Source organism: Pteronotus mesoamericanus, unplaced genomic scaffold, assembly GCF_021234165.1.
Source record: "Pteronotus mesoamericanus isolate MK-2021 breed Mesoamerican mustached bat unplaced genomic scaffold, CSHL_Meso_final contig_20, whole genome shotgun sequence".
Classification (NCBI taxonomy): domain Eukaryota; kingdom Metazoa; phylum Chordata; class Mammalia; order Chiroptera; family Mormoopidae; genus Pteronotus; species Pteronotus mesoamericanus.
This window is the reverse complement of record NW_026555085.1, coordinates 13,689,118-13,707,303: the sequence shown is the minus strand read 5'-3', so window position 1 is coordinate 13,707,303 and position 18,186 is coordinate 13,689,118. Positions and strand designations below refer to the sequence as shown.

Sequence of the window (18,186 nt, the reverse complement as noted above, 5' to 3'; positions counted from 1 at the left end):
GAAAAGCAGATAATTACCTACAAAGGAGTTCCCATAAGACTGTCAGTTGATTTCTCAAAAGGAACTTTGCAGACTAGAAGGGACTGGCAAGAAGTATTCAAAGTCATGATCCTTAGCTGGTGTGGCTCAGTGAATTGAGGGTCTAACCAAAGGGTCGCAGATTCGATTCCCAGTGTAGGGCACATGCCTAGGTTGCAGGCCAGGTCCCCAGCAGGGGGCACACAAGATGCAACCACACACTGATGTTCTCTCCCTCTCTTTCCCCTTCTCTTCCCCTTTCTAAAGACAAATAATTTTTTTTAAATCTCTTTTTTAAAAAAGTATTCAAAGTCATGAAAAATGGGTACCCACAGCCAAGATTGCTCTACTCAGCAAAGCTACCATTTAGAATCAAAGGGCAGATAAAGAGCTTTCAAGACAAGAAAAAACTAAAGGAGTTCATCATCACCAAACCATTATTATATGAAATGTTAAAGGGACTTATTTAAGAAAAAGAAGATCAAAACTATGAACAATAAAATGGCAATAAATACATATTAATCAACAATTCAATCTAAAAATGAACTAAGCAAACAAGAAGAACAGAAACAGAATCATGGTTATGGAGAAAATTTTCATGGCTGCCAGATGGCAGGGGAGTGTGGAGGAATGGGTGAAGAGGTGAGGGGATTAAGAAGTACAAATTAGTAGTTACAGAATAGCCATGGGGATGTAAAGTACAGTATGGGAAATGGAGTAGCCGAAGAGCTTATATGCATGACCCATGGGCATAAACCAAGGTGTGGGGATTTTCTGAGGGAGGGGGGCTGCTGGGTGGAAGGGGGACAAAGGGGGAAAAATTGGGACAACTGTAAAAGCATAATCAATAAAATATAATTTTAAAAATTAATATCACAAAAAATAAAAAGAGTAGTATAATATAATCTTGTTTCAAATAAATATATATTTATATGCATAAGAAATAAGTCTTTTTATGCATATTAAAAACATTGAAATGTTAACATTGATTCTCTAAGAGGTGGAGTTATTGTGATTTTTTAATACTGCTTTTATATTTTCAAATTTTTTACAATGAATTGAAATTACTTTCATTATAACAAAATTTGTTAGAATAATGTTTTCAAAAATTTTACTGTAAAAGAGCCCTGGCTGGTGTGGCTCAGTGGATTGAGTACCGGCCTGCAAACCAAAGGGTTGCTAGTTTGATTCCCAGTGCAGGGCACATGCCTGGGTTACGGGCCAGACCCCCAGTACAGGGCACTCAAGAGGCAACCACACATTGATGTTTCTCTCCCTCTCTTTTTCCCTCCCATCCCCTCTCTCTAAAAATAAATAAATAAAATTTAAAAAATTGTTTTAATTTTACTGTAACAGAAATATAAACAGAATGGTATGCAAAACATATAATATAAATATAGCATAAAGTCAGCATCCAGAACAAGAAACAAACAAAACAAGGCCAGCCCTTCCCTCCCTCTCCCCAGAAAACTTTTCCAGAAAGGTAACCACTGTCCTGACTTCGACCCTCATAGTAAGCATTTCTTTTCTTTAAGATTTACCACCTATGTATGTATGTAGGTAGGTAGGTATTCCTAAAAATACATTGTTTAGTTTATTTTCAACTGCTTTTGAACTTCATAATAGCACTTGCACAGCACATATTCTATGCCAGGGAGTCATCTAATCTGACAGAACAGATTGTCTTTCACGAAGCAGTAATTGCGTAGCAAAGTGAAGACAATGGGTACACTTCTCTATTACTCATAAGACTCCCTTACTTGTAATTGTGGTGACCGGGGAGTTATAATTCTTTTCATTTATTGAACATCTAAACTTTGCCCAAGTTCACACAGATGCTAAGTGGTAGAGCTGGGCTTTAAACCCAGTCTGGCAGCAGAATCCATGTTCTTAGCAAAGATGTCAAGTTACCTATGAGATTTTTGGCTCCCTGGTCAGAATTTGCCCCACTGTTTATGGTTCTTCTCTGGACCCTTACTTACTCTGGGTGAGCAGACCCTCTGCAGGGGCCTGGAGGCTTACTGGCATTTCCACCTGTTACAGCAGGGTATGAAGGGCTGACCCTTTGGCCAGAGGATGTTGTATTGGCAAAGCATCCCTTAGATTCCAAAAAACCGTTGTGTTTAGTACCTGCAACACAAAGATATCACAATTTGATTATGTTAATGAAAATACTTCCCAGTCTATCTTGTTCCCTAGACTATATTTTTTTAAATTAACTTTTTTGAGCATTTGCTGTATACTGGGGATTGTGTTGACATCTTACATACATTTTCCCATTTAATTCTCATAACTACCCACAGATGTAGGTATTATGTATCCTTCCCTTTTACAGATGAGGAAACTGTGGCTCAGAAGGTTAAGTAACTTGCTTAAATCACATAGAAAATAAATATCTTGGCCCATATTTGATCACAGTTCTTATGACACCACAATCTAAAATCCTAACCACTATGCAAGACTGCTTGTGCCTCCACATAGTTAGTATACTCCAAACTAAGTGAAAGAATTAAGAGCTGACTTGAGCTATGTATCACTGTATGTTTACCGAGTATCTCAATACAATTTTTCAAAAGTTTTGTTCATAGAAAGACTAATGAATGTAGCTGCTGATCAAAACCCAAAGAACTGTCTTCAGAAACTTCCATGGGTTCCCCTCACATTGTAGTGTCATCATTAATTTCCATACACAACTTCCCCACCAGACTGTGCCTTAGTGATTTTAGTAGCACTCAGAACAGGGCCTGGCACAAAACAGATGTTCAACAAATTAAAAAAATTATAACTCCCTAGTCACCACAATTACAAGTAAGGGAGTCCTATGACTGACAGAGAAGTGTACCTATTGTCTTCACTTTGCTATACACTTACTGCTTCATGAAAGACAATCTGTTCTGCCATCATTGTATATAGGTGTGTGCCTTGTCCATTCACTTTTTTTAAATGTCAGGTAAATGGATACTGCATTTCTTTATGCATAACTTCATAGAGCAAAGAAGTTCAGTAGACACAATGTAACTTCTGGTTATAAGAAAATTACAAGAATTAAGATTCAGACTTCACTGACTCTTGAGTGCATTTTTTTTAGGTTGGATGCTTGCTATCCCACCTCTAGAGTGTCATGCTGCATGTGAATAGGGTATGCAATAGGGGCCATCTGCAAATTCCCATCATCTGTCAGTGGGACTGGTACTCAGACAATTTTTCTATTCATTTCTGATTGGTGACTGGCTCCCTCTCAAATTCATATAGCAAGTGGATCATACCTTCCACACTCTTGCCAAGTCCCAACCCTATCACCAAACACTTTGCTTTTTTTTTGTTTTCCTCACCTGAGGACATTTTTTTTTCATTGCTTTTAGAGAGAGAGGAAAGAAGAGAGAGAAACACAGATGCAAGAGAGAAGGATCCATTGGTCACCTCCAGTACCTGCCCGGACTGGGGATTGTATGTGCCTGGACCGGGGGATCGAATTTGCAACCTAAGTACATGCCCTGACCAGGAACAGAACATCCAACCTTTCAGTTACAGGATGACACTTCATCCAACTGAGCCACACTGGCCAGGACCAAACCCTTTACTCTTAAGAGGATTGCCTGTAAGTCTACAACATTTGAAGGTCAGCTGAGCTACTTCCTCCCCTTACACTATTCTGATTCTAAGACTGTCTACATTAGAATGAAAAAATACAGATTCCCAAACTCCATCACAGAGCCTCTGAATTAGAATCTATCTAAGTGAGGCCTGGGAACCCACATTTTGAACAAGTGCCCCTCCCCCAATAGCTCTTGGGCTCACACTTGGCAGTGATTTTCCTCCTCTGCAAGTCTAGCTCCATCAGAGCTCCACATTCAATCCCATCCTACCTCCTGATTCCCAGCTGCATAGTATTCCCTGCATTTGCCTGGTCAGGAGAACCACCTTGGGCCACTTGTTCAATAACACGCAGATTTCAGGGCTCTGACCTAGACCTACCAGGGAAAACCTAGGAACCAGTGTGTTTAAAAAGCAACTCGGGTGACTGATTCCTAGGGTCAGCCAAGTGTGGGAAGAACTGTTCTGGAACATGCCACAAGTCCCAGAGCAGCCCCAGGTACAGTGAAGGTCAGCTGCTTTCCTGAGCTGTAAGTAGTTGGGATGGAGTGGAGCCCTGTGGAGGGGTGAGAAAGGAGCAGAGTTGTGAAGAGGAGAACACAGGTCCCTGGCAGCCAACACCCCCCGTAATGAGCCACAAAAGTAGTGTCAACAAATACAACACATTCCACACTCTCTGACCACAATGCAATACAATTAGAAATCAATAATAAAAAGACAACCTAAGCATCCATGAGCATGGAAACAGACCACACGTGTAAATATTTCATATTAAAAAAGCAATCATAATGGAAAACATGAAGTACATAATGATCAATGATATTTAATATTATATATCAAAACTTGTGGAGTTCAACTAAAGCAGTAATTAGAAACTTGAGCCTTAAATGTATATGCTGTTTTTCACTGAATATAAGACACTATCCATTGTAATAACATTATTATTTTATGCACCTTAAAAAAAACAAAGGCTGCCAATTAAACTGTGGCACAATGCTCCCTGGCCAGTGTGGATCATTTGGTTGGAACATCATCCTATAACTAAAGGTTGCAGGTTCTATTCTTGGTCAGGGCTCATGCCTAGTTGCAGGTTTGATCCCCTGTCCAGGGTTGTGGGTTGATGCCCTGTCCAGGCACATATGATCCCCGGTTGGGGCACCTACAGGAAGCAACCAATTGATGTCTATCTCTCACATGGATGTATCTCTTGCTTCCTTCCCTTCTCCCTTCCTGTCTCTCTCTATAAGGCAATGAAAATAATACATCCTCTGGCGATGATAAAAAATTTGAAAAATTAACTATGGCACAATATTTTATCACTTAGAATTTTTATTCTATACTTATTGAAGCAGGCTTTTAGACTTACTTAGAGATTTTAATCACATATTGCACTCGTGTGCATATTTAAAGAAGAAAAATATAAGCAAAATAAATTGGTTAAGGCATTCTCAAACCATATTCACATTTGAAAATCTGATTACTAACTCACTTTCCAGCTAAATCACTGATGTGCACATTCTCCACCTCAATTGGCCTCAGTGCAACAACAACATGGATGATGTAGCATTTCTAAATAAGTGCTCCTCTACTGCCTCTGGAATTTTCTTCCAAACCACAGACACTTTCTGCATTGTTCAGTCTCATACAGCAAAGTTTACGACAACTACTTCACGCCTGCCTCTGGGCCCTCAGCACTGGTTGGACCAATCCAAATTCATAGTCGTAGACTGTGAAAAATGTTTATCTTAGAATCAATGGGTTAAAGTGTAAAAAAAAATTCAAGAATTAATTAGTTAAGCTTTCAATTCAAGAAGTGAGGGGAAAAAAGAATAAATCCTCCAAAATGATAAGGAAGTATATCATAAAGGCAGAAATTAATGAAATGAAGATTATCTGTTTTTTCATGGAAGAAAAACTAATAATGTAGATAAACAAAGTTCAAGAAAAATTCTGAACACAAGTATACAGTATTAGGAAGAAAAAGGAGGTCATAATTACAGATGAAATAGAAATGATTTTACCCATAAAGAAATTGAGAGCCCAAAATATCAAGTAACATGTTCAAGATTACAGAGCTATGGAGTATAACTTATAAAATGTAGTTTAATGTCTCAATACAAGGTCTGTCCAGAAGGTATCCAGCCATGTAATATGAAAAAATAGAAACATTTATTGAAGAAAGTACATGAAACATTGTACATAGGACAGTGACGTCTCAGTCCCCTTCAAAACAGGCATCTTGGGACCTCACACAGTTCACCCAATCGCCATCAGCTGCTCTGTCATATATTCCTGAATCTCATCAATGGTCTGAAATCTCTTCCCTTTCAAGGGTGATTTTAGTTTTGGAAAAAGCCAGAAGTCACAGGGTACCCAATCTGGGCTGGAAGGGGGCTGAGTTACCTGGGTGATTTGATGTTTCGCCAAAAATCTCTGCACAAGATACAATGCGTGAGTGTATGTGTTGTCCTGATGAAGTTGCCAATCTCCAGTTGCCCATAGCTGTGGCCTCCTGAGTCATCTGAATAGTTTCCATGGAGGAATATTCAAGCTTAACACAAAATCTGATGCAGATCTGTTGCTCTACTCACTCAGTCATTTTGAATGTGAGGCCGCACAGTACACATGCTCACTCAATGGCATCTACCGCCCCCACTGACTAATACAGTGCAGTCATCATTGTTTACACATGCACATTCCAGTCCACTCTCCTTGGCTGTCAGGTTACATCAATGTCCCACAAAGCATTGTCATTATATCAACAATGGCTGGCCTTTCTCTGGACAGACCTCATACATTTGAAACTTCCATAGCAAGCCCTGGCTGGTGTGGCGCAGTGGATTGAGTGCTGGCATGCGAACCAAAGGGTTGCAACTCTGATTCCCAGATGGGGCACATGCCTGGGTTGCAGGCCACATCCCAAGTAGTGGGCATACAAGAGGCAACCACACATTGATATTTCTCTCCTTCTCTTTCTCCCTCCCTTCCCCTTTCTCTAAAAATAAATAAATAAAACTTGCATAGCAAATTATAAGCTAGAGGGGAATCTGTAAAATATACAACAAGAAAGAGTTAATAGTCATGATAAATTATGAGTTTTTATAAATTTATAAGGTGAAAATAAATACCCAAAGAGAAAAAAATTGGGCAAAAGACATGACTAGGTAATTCATTAAATAAAATGCACACACATACATACAAATAGCCAATATACATTTGGGGGGAAGTTCATCTTTCTTAATCATCAAAGGGCTGAGTTTAAAATGAGATACTATTATTTGCTATCAGTTTGCAAAACTCTTAAGTTGGTCCAGCTTGGAGGAATGGCATTCTTGCACATTGCTGGTATAAATGTCTCCATCTTACTAAAGAGCAATTTGGCCGTATGTGTCCTCCAAAGTCTATGAGAAGTATACTTTTGATCCAATGGTTCTAATTCTAGACACATATCTATGTAAACAGTCCAAGTTTTATATATAAGAACACAGAAAGGACCTACATATGTAGAGAAGAAAACTCAAGGGCAGAGATGTCATCTAGGTTATTCTCATATATAAGTTCTGAGTTATATATCAGAGCATTGATTTATGATAATTTTTGCACATAGGTTTTAACAGTTGTTGTCTTTTCATAGCATGCAAACATTTTAATTGTATATTTCCCATTAGAGACTTCAAAGTTGATCAAAGCAAGAATTGACTACTACAGATGGGTATCAGAGGGACCCCTTCACAAGTTTTTTTTGTTTTGTTTTGTTTGTTTTGTTTTGTTTTTTTCATTTTAGGGGCAAAGTTTGAAATATTACAAAACTGTGAGCAGTGAAATCACACCTACAGATTTAGTCTATGTCCTTGTTTGCTTAAGAAGTTTTGTGTTGGCAACACTCTAGAAAGTGGCCTGTGGCTGCTGTAACAGGGAAGATCTCCCTGACAGGCAAGGACAAAAAGCAGTCTCTGCTAAACTGGCAAACAGCATATTCTCCAGATCCAGCCGGCTACGAGATCTTTCTAGAAATACCTGGAGACACTTAAACATCGCCTCAAGCTGCCTCCCCCCACCTGCTCAGGTAGGAGAGTCTGGGCCCTTCCACTCTGATACTGATGCTCCCATGTGTCGAGTGACAACAAGTAACTTTATGCAGGTCAATTACCACTGCGCGCCCAGCTCCCAAAGCCTGCCCCACCTCTCTGTCTAGCTCTCTGGGTTGTGGTGAGGAACCAATAAGCTAAGGTACATCATCTTGAAAGGGTCGCCATTTATCGTGATAACTGTTACTCCAATGCAAAAATGTTCAATAAACCATAAGGTAGGAAGTTCTAACAAGTCGCTGAAACACTATGAGATAAGGAAAGATGATACAACCAGAAGGACCAAATGAAGGTTCTGGTGACTAGAAAGAAATCCAGGGGAAAAAGAGTTTGCAGAAAATTCTGTTTCTTTGGTACCATCCGTGGAATCCAGGATCATTACTTTCATCTCTTTAGGTAGGAATAACATCTTACATGACCAAGGCTCTTTCTCACACCTGTCATCTGAGCTTGTTTACACAATAGCACTGTCTGGAAGAAGGAAAATAATACATCAAGCCAAGTTTGTTTAATGTGGATACTCTTTAACTAATAGATAAACAAAGTTCAAGAAAAATTCTGAACACAAGTATACAGTATTAGGAAGAAAAAGGAGGTCATAATTACAGGTGAAATAGAAATGATTCTACCCATAAAGAAATTGAGAACCCAAAATATCAAGTAACACGTTCAAGATTACAGAGCCGCCCCTCAACCCCTGCCGTCGATCTGCTCAACGAATAACCTAAGGATTTAAGACAATGATTTTTAACTCTTTTTTGGACCACAAGCTCCCCGGATAAGTAATGTCAGCAATGGGCCTTCTCTGCTGGAAAAATGTTTATATACCCACAGTTGTGCATTCATCTTCAAATGGTTTATGTGGCTGTTCTTCCCTGAACCCCATGAGCTCAGGTGCAGTCTCCCTAGTGATACACCTACAGAGCAGAAAAGACAGCCACTAATCTTTGGTTAATGTGGTTTGGGGATCTCAGGGGCTGGTGCTCCTAACTCAGAAATATGGAGCCTCTCTACCCCACCCTTAAAACAACAGCTCCCTCCTTAACCCAGATTCACCTGTAGAGAAGTTGGGAGCTTAAAGTTAGAATTCCAGAACCTTTTTGTCCTTGCTGACCTAGGTATGGTGGGCAATTAACAATTCTGCCTCCTGGTGTTCCAAAAGCCCCTCTTGTAAGTGGGTGTTGTGAGTCATAGCTCCCTCCTTTCCCTGCACTTGTAAAGAAGAAAGAGGAGTTTGCAGACCTGGATACAGAAGACCATGGACCAAGTTAAGATCTGATGAAGAAGAGACAGAAGATTTTATAATCCCTTTTTGCAGCATACAGGCCACTCACCTATAAGAGGTAAATGTCAACCTGGGCATATACTCACTCTGAGGTTTTCTGAGAAACTGTGGCTGTTCTGCTCCTTGACACTGTTCTCTCAAGGCAAATATTCCCCCCAAACATCCTCCACAGCCTTAAGAACCAATTACAGAACTACCATCCATTATTTAAGTTACACCTTTCCTTAAAGTGATCAAAATTTCTACCTAACCCGTCCCATCCAATAAATAGTGCCACAAACCTACTAATAAATGAGCAAAGAAAGAAATGGAAGAGCCTGGACTTTGGAGACCAGAAGACTCCTGTGAAATCCCAGTTTCACCATTTATTGACTAAAGCATCGGGCAGCTCAAACTTCTGGCTCCCTTTACTCATTTGTATATACCTGGGGGCGGGAGTGGATGTTATGAGGTCCAGGAAGGTCATTTATGAGACTCTCTGCTTTGAAGCTGTTCTCTGCCTTATTAGATCTTGGGTTAATAAGACAAGTAGTTTTGTTTTGTTTTGTTTTGTTTTAATATGTCTCCAAACTAGTCTCCTTTTAAACTTGAAATGGTGTCTCCTGGCTTTAGTATACTTGGATATGACGATCAAATCCACAGCCAGCCCCCCTGATTTCTTAAACTTAACTGTGTGTCTTCTCCACCACGGGCATGCCAGAGTCTACTTTCTCTTGAACCTTCTCCAGGTCTTCGTTGCAGGTCGCTCTGGACACAGAAGCGAGATGACAGCCCCGTGGACCGTTTCTTGTGTATAGATTCATCTAAGCACAGGTTGCCTTTAAATATTAAAAGTAACCTGGAGACAAAGAAAAGACCTTTGTAAGAAAGGTAGCAATCAAAACAAACAAACTCGGGTGGGGGTGGGATGGGTAGAGGGGAGTAAAGGGGGGGAAATTGAGACAATTGTAACAGAATAAACATGCTTTATAAATTAAAAAATAAAAACAATAGGAGAGAAAAAGAAAAACTCCACAAGACATTGAAAGTCAAGAGGGCAGGGCTGGCCTCTTAATCAGTTTCCCTGGCTCCCTCCACCCGGTGTTTCCCGGTTTGGATGCCCTCAGAGCTCTGATGAGTTCTCTCCCAGCACCAGACAAGGCTCACTGCTCCGGTGCGCCTCCCCTTTTCCACCTGTGGGTCTTCCCCTCCCTCCCCCAGGGATGGCCCAGCTCTACGCTGGGAAGACTCCAGGGAAGATATACGGTGATATCAACCCACCAACTGGCAGCCCAACTGCCTCAGGTCTGGGGATGGAACCGAGAGCCAAAGGCGAGAGGGACGCGGTCCTGCCAGCTCCTCTCGAGGAGGCGCGTTTCAGCGTTGCCAGGACACCGACCCAGCAACACGCCGCAGCGCCGGTTTGCACTAGGCGGGGCTTCCAGGTCCTCCACCCTCTGTACCTCCAGGCTCAAACGTCCTCCCATTTGTGGTGGAGTCTTCTGAGAAAGGCAGAACTAGAGGCTCCAGCCATGATGGGGCGTCGTGGGCAAGTACGACTGGAGAGGTTGTTCAGCGTTTTCCTGGGTTTTTTTTTTGTTTTTTGTTTTGTTTTGTTTTGTTTTGTTTTGTTTTAAACACTTGTGGCTCTTCGGGCAATTTCATTACTGGAATTGTAGTCTCTGGTGGCAGTGAAGAAAGAGCCCTCCACGAAACTTGCAGATGCCCGCTTATAATTTGCATTGATTAGACAGGATCCCCTGCCACGTGTGGAGCGCCTTTTCTGGGCCAGGCGCCCTCCTGGATGTTCTCTCTTCCTTAGGCAGCCAGCTGCATTTTTCAAAATAGAAAGCTGAATTTGAGCAAGGCCTTGCTCAAGGTCACCCAGAAAACTGAGATTATTTCCAAGTTTCCTCACTCCAAATCTATCACTCTTTCTATCATACCAACTTCCATTTATCTTACTAACCCTTTCCAGCATCTAATCAGTCTTGCATGGAAAGCTTTTGTCCAAGTCTCGTTTAAGTCACTCAATTCAAATTCAGATCTTACTTTTCCCTAGGTGAAGTGAAAAAATGTAGACTATGTTTTTATTTTTAATAACATTTTTTGCAGATTATAAAAATAGCGTTCATTATAGAAATCTTGGAAAGCATAGAAAAGTAGTGTTAATACCCATAGTCCTGCAATCCAGATCAGCCACTTCTCCTGGATATCTATTGCTTATGAAAAATCGCCCCCAAACCCTGTGGCTTTAGACAACAACTCTCCTTATTATCTCACGATTCTAGGGGTTGGCTAGGCTGAGCTAGGCTGTTCATGTTCGGGGTCTCTGACATGGTTGCAGTCGGAAGGCGGCACGAGTCTCTTCATTCATGTCCAATGACCTGTGTTGGCCATCAGCTGGGACCTCAGCTGGGGCTTTGGCAAAATCACCTGCAGATGGCTTTTCCATGTGCTTCCTCTCGGCGTCTGGCTTTCCAGATAGGAGCATCCTAGGAGCACCAGGCAGAAGCTGTATTGTCATGGATGCAGGGAGAGGAAAACTTGACCACACCTCTCAACGGGAGATCAAGGTCGTACTGTATGAAGAGCCTAGGGTTTGAGGGACCTTCTTGTGACCATTTTAGGAAGCAGTCTGCCATACCACCACTAATATTTAGGGGCTATTTCCCACCTGTCCTTTCTCTATGCACATATATTAACATAATTGGAACTAGACTACATATACAATTTTCTCTCATGATTTTTTATTTAACATTATATCCAGGGCATGTCCTCTTATTAAAGGGTGAGAAAAACACATTTTGCCTGTTTGATTGGTAACAATGGTAACAAATCCCATGGTAAAAATGGTAAGTTTTGTAATAGAAATATTAGCCAGGCAACAGCATCATTATTAATGTCATGACCCAAGATGCTGGAATGCCAGGAGGGTGGAGATTTTTGCCTGTATTTTTCACTGCTATACATCAAGTACTTAGCAGAGTGTCTGGCACATATAAGTACTCAATAGCCATTTGTGTAATGAAAGAATAAATGGATGGATGGGTGGGTGGAGGCTACAATGGCCTGAACTGAGATCCTTCCTCTCCTGTTAGGATCTTCCTGAGAGGGAAGAAACCAGGTCTTTAAATGGCACCACCAAGTTCCAAGGCATCAAGACCCACCTGTTAGTCCAAGGATTTCAGGGCAGGCGGGTGAATCCCAGAGTCAAATGCAATGGGGTACACCACAAGGGCCCCCTGAAAAATAGGAGAAAACCCCCACAATCCTTGATTAGGGGAAGGGAAGAGTAGATGGCGCAGCATTTGAGATACATCACATAACAATTGCAAGTTAATGGCCTTTCCTTCCTGAAGGGAAGGGGGCTGCTGCTTAGGGTGAATTGTGTACAGAATGGTGAAAATGCTCAGGGACTCGCGACAGAGCCAGGGGAGAAGGTGGGGTTGCTTATGTTGTGCCTTCATGAGAGGCAGGGGGTGGATGCCCACCCAGATGTCCATGCATCATTGGGAACTCTTTCCCTGACTAAAGATGGCAGCTGAAAGAAGGTAAAAGATATGGGGGAAATAGCAAAAATGGCAGACACTAACACATTATAGGAGGGGCCAGATACAAAATTACACAGGAAGTTCTGGGCCTGGCATTTAAAATGAGGGTGGACTGAAAAAGAGAAAAGCCACACATTCTGGAGTAAGAGGGGGAGAAGCCATGTGATCTGGAGTGAGAGAGGATATACTTCTGCTTCTCTGAGGGATGTACGAGAAGCCACTCTCTTGGGACGTGTGCCTCCCTGGATGCCACCATGATCCAGTGTAACATGGCACATGTTTTCCTGAACAATTACATGGAGGCTGAGAAGAGCACAACCCAGATTCTGAAGGAGCAAGTGGCTGCGAGTGGATGGCAACTCTTAAACCCACAAGTTCACATTCTAGAGAGGATGGGGATCTGTTTCCGTGACCAGCTGATGGACAGATAAGGATATGGGGAACTCATGGGGAACATGGTTTTGGCTTGTAGCCTTTTGGGGAGCAAGGGAGGGTCTGGGTCTCATGGCAAAGGAGGGCTCTGAGCAGGAGTGCCCTCGGCCCCTGCCAATGTTGGAATCCTGTTAATAAAAACCTGCTTCCTTTAACACTAATTTTTGGATCATATGTCAGGGTGTTAGGTGCCAGAGCCCTGGCTTCCTTGGTAACAAAAATTCTCAGTTAAGTCCTGTGAACTGTTGCCCATAAACCTCCCATGACTCTGCAGCTTTAAAACCTCCAGGGCCACTTTGCCTTCATCCCTTGGGCATATTTTAGATGCCTATTGCACTGTGCCTGCTCCAGCAGTGGGTCCAGAGGTTTGGCAGGGCACAGGAGCCATCTGAGAGGTCCAGAAGGCCTGAAGAGGTGGCACTCAGTCCGCGGGGAACCAGTACCAGCCAGGCCATCAGGATGGGGCAGAAAAGGTGAGGACTGAGGGTGCTGGGTGTGTCCAGAAACCCGAGGCTTCCTTCCCTCCCGAAACCCTGCAGGCCCTGCTGGGAGGGCTAGCACCCCCTGACTGGAAGGAATTCTCCGGGGCTCCTCTGCCACGTGGCTGTGGCGCTGGAGGCTCCTCCCTTGGTTGCATGCCCCAACCAAGCCTGGCCTGGAGGCCACCATGGAACCTACACAGGAACAGAGGGGCTTGATGTGGAGAGTAAGGCTGGTCCCAGGCCACCGAAGTCAACTAGACATTTTCCAGGGCCCTGGAGCCCAACAGTCTAGGATCCTGATGTGCCATGAGCCTAGGTCTGAATGAGTCCAGGCACTTTGGACTCCAGGGCCACCACTGGCATACACAGGGTGTATGTGACTACCTATTACATTGAACCATAATGAAACTGCTGTTTTTTGTCAGTTTCTGTTGTTTGTCAGTAAACTGCTGTTTAAGTCAGAATGGTTGCGTAATTTTGAGAAAGAAAAATAAAGTAGGAGGGATCACAATACCGGACATCAAACTATACTACAAAGCCACTATACTCAAAACAATCTGGCACTGGCACAAGAACAGATCCATAGACCAGTGGAACAGAATAGAAAGCCCAGAAATAAGCCCAGATCTATGTGGGCATCTAATATTTGACAAAGGGGGCAGAAGCATAAAATGGAACAATAATAGCCTCTTCAACAAATAGTGTTGGGAGAGCTGGACGGCTACATGCAAAAAATTGAAATTGGATCATCAGCTGACACCATACACAAAAATAAACTCAAGATGGATAAAAGACTTAAATATAAGTTGCAACACCATAAAAGTCCTAGAGAATATTGGCAGGAAACTCTCAGATATCCCACGCGGCAATTTTTTCACTGATATGTCTCCTAAAGCAAGGGACATAAAGGAAAGAATAAACAAGTGGGACCTCATCAAAATAAGAAGCTTCTGCACAGCTAAAGAAAACATCAGCAAAATGAAAAGGGAGCCAACTCTATAGGAAAAATATATTTGCTAATGATACATCAGATAGAGGTTTGATCTCCAAGATATATAAAGAACCCACTCGACTCCACTCTAAGAAGACAAACGATCCAATCAAAAAATGGGCAAAGGACCTGGGCAGATGCTTTTTCAAGGAAGAGATACAGAGGGCTCAGAGCCATTTGAAAGGATGCTTGGCATCACTAGCCATCAGAGAAATGCAGATCAAAACCACAATGAGGTACCACCTCACACCGGTCAGAATGGCCATCATAAACAGGTCAACAAACAACAGGTGCTGGCGAGGCTGTGGAGAAAAGGGAACACTAGTACACTGCTGCTGGGAATGCAGACTGGTGCAGCCATTGTGGAAAGCAGTGTGAAATTTCCTCAAAAAGCTGAAAATGGAACTGCCTTTTGATCCAGTGATTCCCCTGCTGGGACTATACCTGAAGAATCCCAAAACGCCAATTCAAAAGAACCTATGCACCCCAATGTTCATAGCAGCAAATTTACAATAGCCAAGTGTTGGAAGCAACCTAAATCCCCATCAGTAGATGACTGGATCAAAAAACTATGGTACATTTACACAATGGAATACTACGCAGCAGAAAGAATAAAAGAACTACTAAACTTCGCGACAGCATGGATGGAACTAGAGAGCATTATGCTAAGCAAAATAAGCCAGGGGGTGAAAGACAAATACCATATGATCTCACCTATAAGCGGAACCTAACCAACAATATAAAGATATAAGGAAAATAAGACCAGCAACACTGAAAGGAAATGAAACCAACAGAGACAAGAGGGAAGGAGGGGGGGGGGGAGGAAAGGAAGGGGGAAAGTCAAGGAACATATAGCAAGGACTCATGGACAAAACAAAAGGGGTAGAGTTGAGGGAGGATGGAAGGGAGGGAGGGGGCAAGGGAAAGTGGTGGGGGGAAGGCAGAGACAAATGTAGTAGAAAAAATTAATTAATTAAAAAATTTAAAAAATAAAAAAATAAAAAATAAATGGTAGGCAATTTCATGACTTAGTCTAATGGTAAAAAGTGTAAGTGTACGTTTCTAGTAAGTTCCATGGCAAGGTCAGCAGAAGGTGTGCTTGACTTTAGCGTCATTGCCCCCCTCTGGCCCCTGGGCCCCCACTTTGTGTTCACCGACCCAGGGATTGACTCTGAGGAGGGAGAGGAGGCAGGGCGGTGGAAGCACGTGGACGGGCGGGCTGTTGCAGGCACGGGATAGGGAGGGTTGGCTCTGGGTCTCTCTTGGCTCCCATGCTTTCTGCAACCCCAGACCTTTGAGACAAGCTGAGGCAGCTTCAAGAATTAGGTATCCAGGGAATAAAGGAAAATAGACAGCAGATGGGGAATGATATCAAACTACGCTGTTCCTTTTGGGTCTTGGCCAAACACAAATAACCTGCCATAGAGAGAAACTTGAGACAAGAAGGATGTTCTTATTTGATAGCTGAGTGGTCAGGAATATTGGTAAAAAAGCTTCATATATGGTAAATGTTAGGAGTTGCAAACTAAATTACGGAGAAGGGTCTTAAACACTACCTCTCTCCCGAACAGTACTGCAAACAGCCACTATAGGGGAGCCTCTTCCTCAATGTCAAAAAAAATGTCACCACAAACTCTCATTTAACATGCTTGTCCCATAAATACACACCAGAGGGCAGTGTAAGCCAGGACATGGGATGGAAATTTTGGCCAGAGGTTCAACACTGTAGCCTTCAGGCGGGCATCACAGGGACTCATACAAAGAGGGTGCTGGGAAAGTGGGTGCTGAGTAGATTACTGCCTCCAGATCGCCTTTGGAAATCTTCAGCGGTAGGCAAAGGGGGTCTGGCAAAGATGTGGAGAGGGAGCACTGGCTACCTCAGAACATGCTTACACCAACAGCTCCCAAATCCCCAAAGGCTCTCAACCATCGGTTCAGGACAGGAAAGTTCCCAGGCCCCTCTTATGTACCAGGCGCTGTGCTAGGGGCAAGCATTCCAAACAGCTCGGTCCTTTCCCCTGTTGGTACCTATACTATGCCAATCTCTTTATATTCATTATCTCATTTACTCCTACAACAGTAGAGTGTTATAAGAATCATCCCCATTCACAAATGATGAAAGACAGGCTCAAATGGGGTGAAGTACTAGCCCAGTTAGTAACTGGCAAAGTTGGAGTTTAAACCCAGTTTCCCTAGATTCAGAGCCTGGGCACTCACCATGGCAACAGAGCCTTCTTAGCATGCACTCTCAGCAGTGACAGGGTCTATCTGCCATCTCGGCGCCAGCCAGTAGGTCACCATACCCATCATAGGCTGTCAGAATGCCCAGGTGAGGCCTAGGTGATGCTCATCCTCAGAAGCACAATCCCCTTGGCTTAGATATCAGAGTAACATAAATAAATGACTAAGATTTTAAAATATATATACCATATGTAAATATAAAATAGACACACAGAGTAAGGATACCAGCATATGTGAGTGTAATGCCTGTTCTCTATAGATTTAGAAGAGAGAAGGCTGGATTTGATGGAGTTGTGAAATTTGCTGGATATAGGGTGTGGCCCAATATGGAATAAGTCACTGCAAATCCCTCAGCAGAAGAATGATGTGGGATACAGCGTGCACACTTGTACCCTCCCTTTGCCCCTCCAGGTTCAGTCCCACGGTCCCCACCCTCCTCTGCGCACAGCAGGCTGACCTGTATGGACTACACCCCTCAGCTCCCTTGGGATGCACTGGAGGGAGGGAAGGAGGGAAGGTGTTAAATGAAATCAGGGTTTTTATTCCCCTGCTCCTTCCCTGTTGGGACTTACTGTGTTCCTCTTCCTAAGGCACAGCTCCTGTCGGGCCCTCGCCACACAGTAACTGCTCCCCTTCCTGGACCTGGGGCCTAGGGCAGCTGTACCCACCGCCCCCCCCAACCCACACAGGCTGTTACAGGCCTGCGGCCTTGCTCCATCCCTCCCCGACTTTCCTGAACCCCACGTGCACCTTTGTGATTACTCCCTTGATTACACTCCGCCACTACTAAGCCTGAGAGTGCCACGTCTTTCCTGCTGCAGCCCTCGTGCTCTCGGTGGATTATTAGTCTGATGAGATGGAAAGACCACTGTCTGGGGAGGAGGGCCAGGCCAGGAGGGACTTACTAGATATAAGAATCCAATCAAACACAGGAGACTTGTAGCCCGAGGGCATCAGATCTCAGAAAATGGATCTAATTGTACATTAATTCCTGTATGAGCTAGAGAGGTGACAGGGGAAATGGTTAACTTGGTTTCAGCCAAACTGATGTTGGCATAATAATAAGTTGAATGGACTTCTTCAGTTTCCTGGAATAGGTACCTGGGGCTCAAAGCTGAAGACAAAGAGGCATTAAGTAATCCATATTCTAAAGAGAACATTTACCAATGGAGGGCCAGATTCTTCCTAGAGCCTATTAAGAGTCTGCCAAATCTCTGGACATTGCAGAGTATCTGTTACTTTTCCAGAAAAAAGAAAACTAAATAAATGTTGTTTGACCTTCCAACCAGCCAATACTGGAAAGCTGAGCATTAGGACACAGTGTGTCCAAAGGCAGTCTTCAGCGCCAGACTCTTTAATGTGCAGATCTTGTTACTTCCACTTACTAGCTGTGTACCCCTGCGCAAGTTAGGTTCTGTAAGACTCAGTTCCCTCATCTGTAAAGGGAGATAACGATAGTACGGGAGGGGAACTCATTCAGAGACGCAAACATGTCTCCAGCAGTAAAGGTGTCTGGGAATTG

The 18,186-nt window shown here is 43.1% G+C and overlaps 1 protein-coding gene across 1 annotated transcript in view; it reads right to left on the bottom strand.

The window, feature by feature from the left end:
• SPATS1 (spermatogenesis associated serine rich 1) overlaps window positions 1–10,331 on the bottom strand; it is a 30,837-nt gene extending 20,506 nt beyond the window's left edge. The window contains exons 1-3 of the mRNA XM_054569439.1: window positions 10,246–10,331; window positions 9,656–9,823; window positions 2,001–2,148 (exon numbers count right to left, since the gene is read on the bottom strand). Of these exons, the coding sequence (XP_054425414.1) occupies window positions 2,001–2,148; window positions 9,656–9,788 (281 nt within the window). The 5' untranslated portion in view covers window positions 9,789–9,823; window positions 10,246–10,331. The remainder of the gene's footprint in view (window positions 1–2,000; window positions 2,149–9,655; window positions 9,824–10,245) is intronic.
• Between the last annotated feature and the right edge of the window lie 7,855 nt (window positions 10,332–18,186).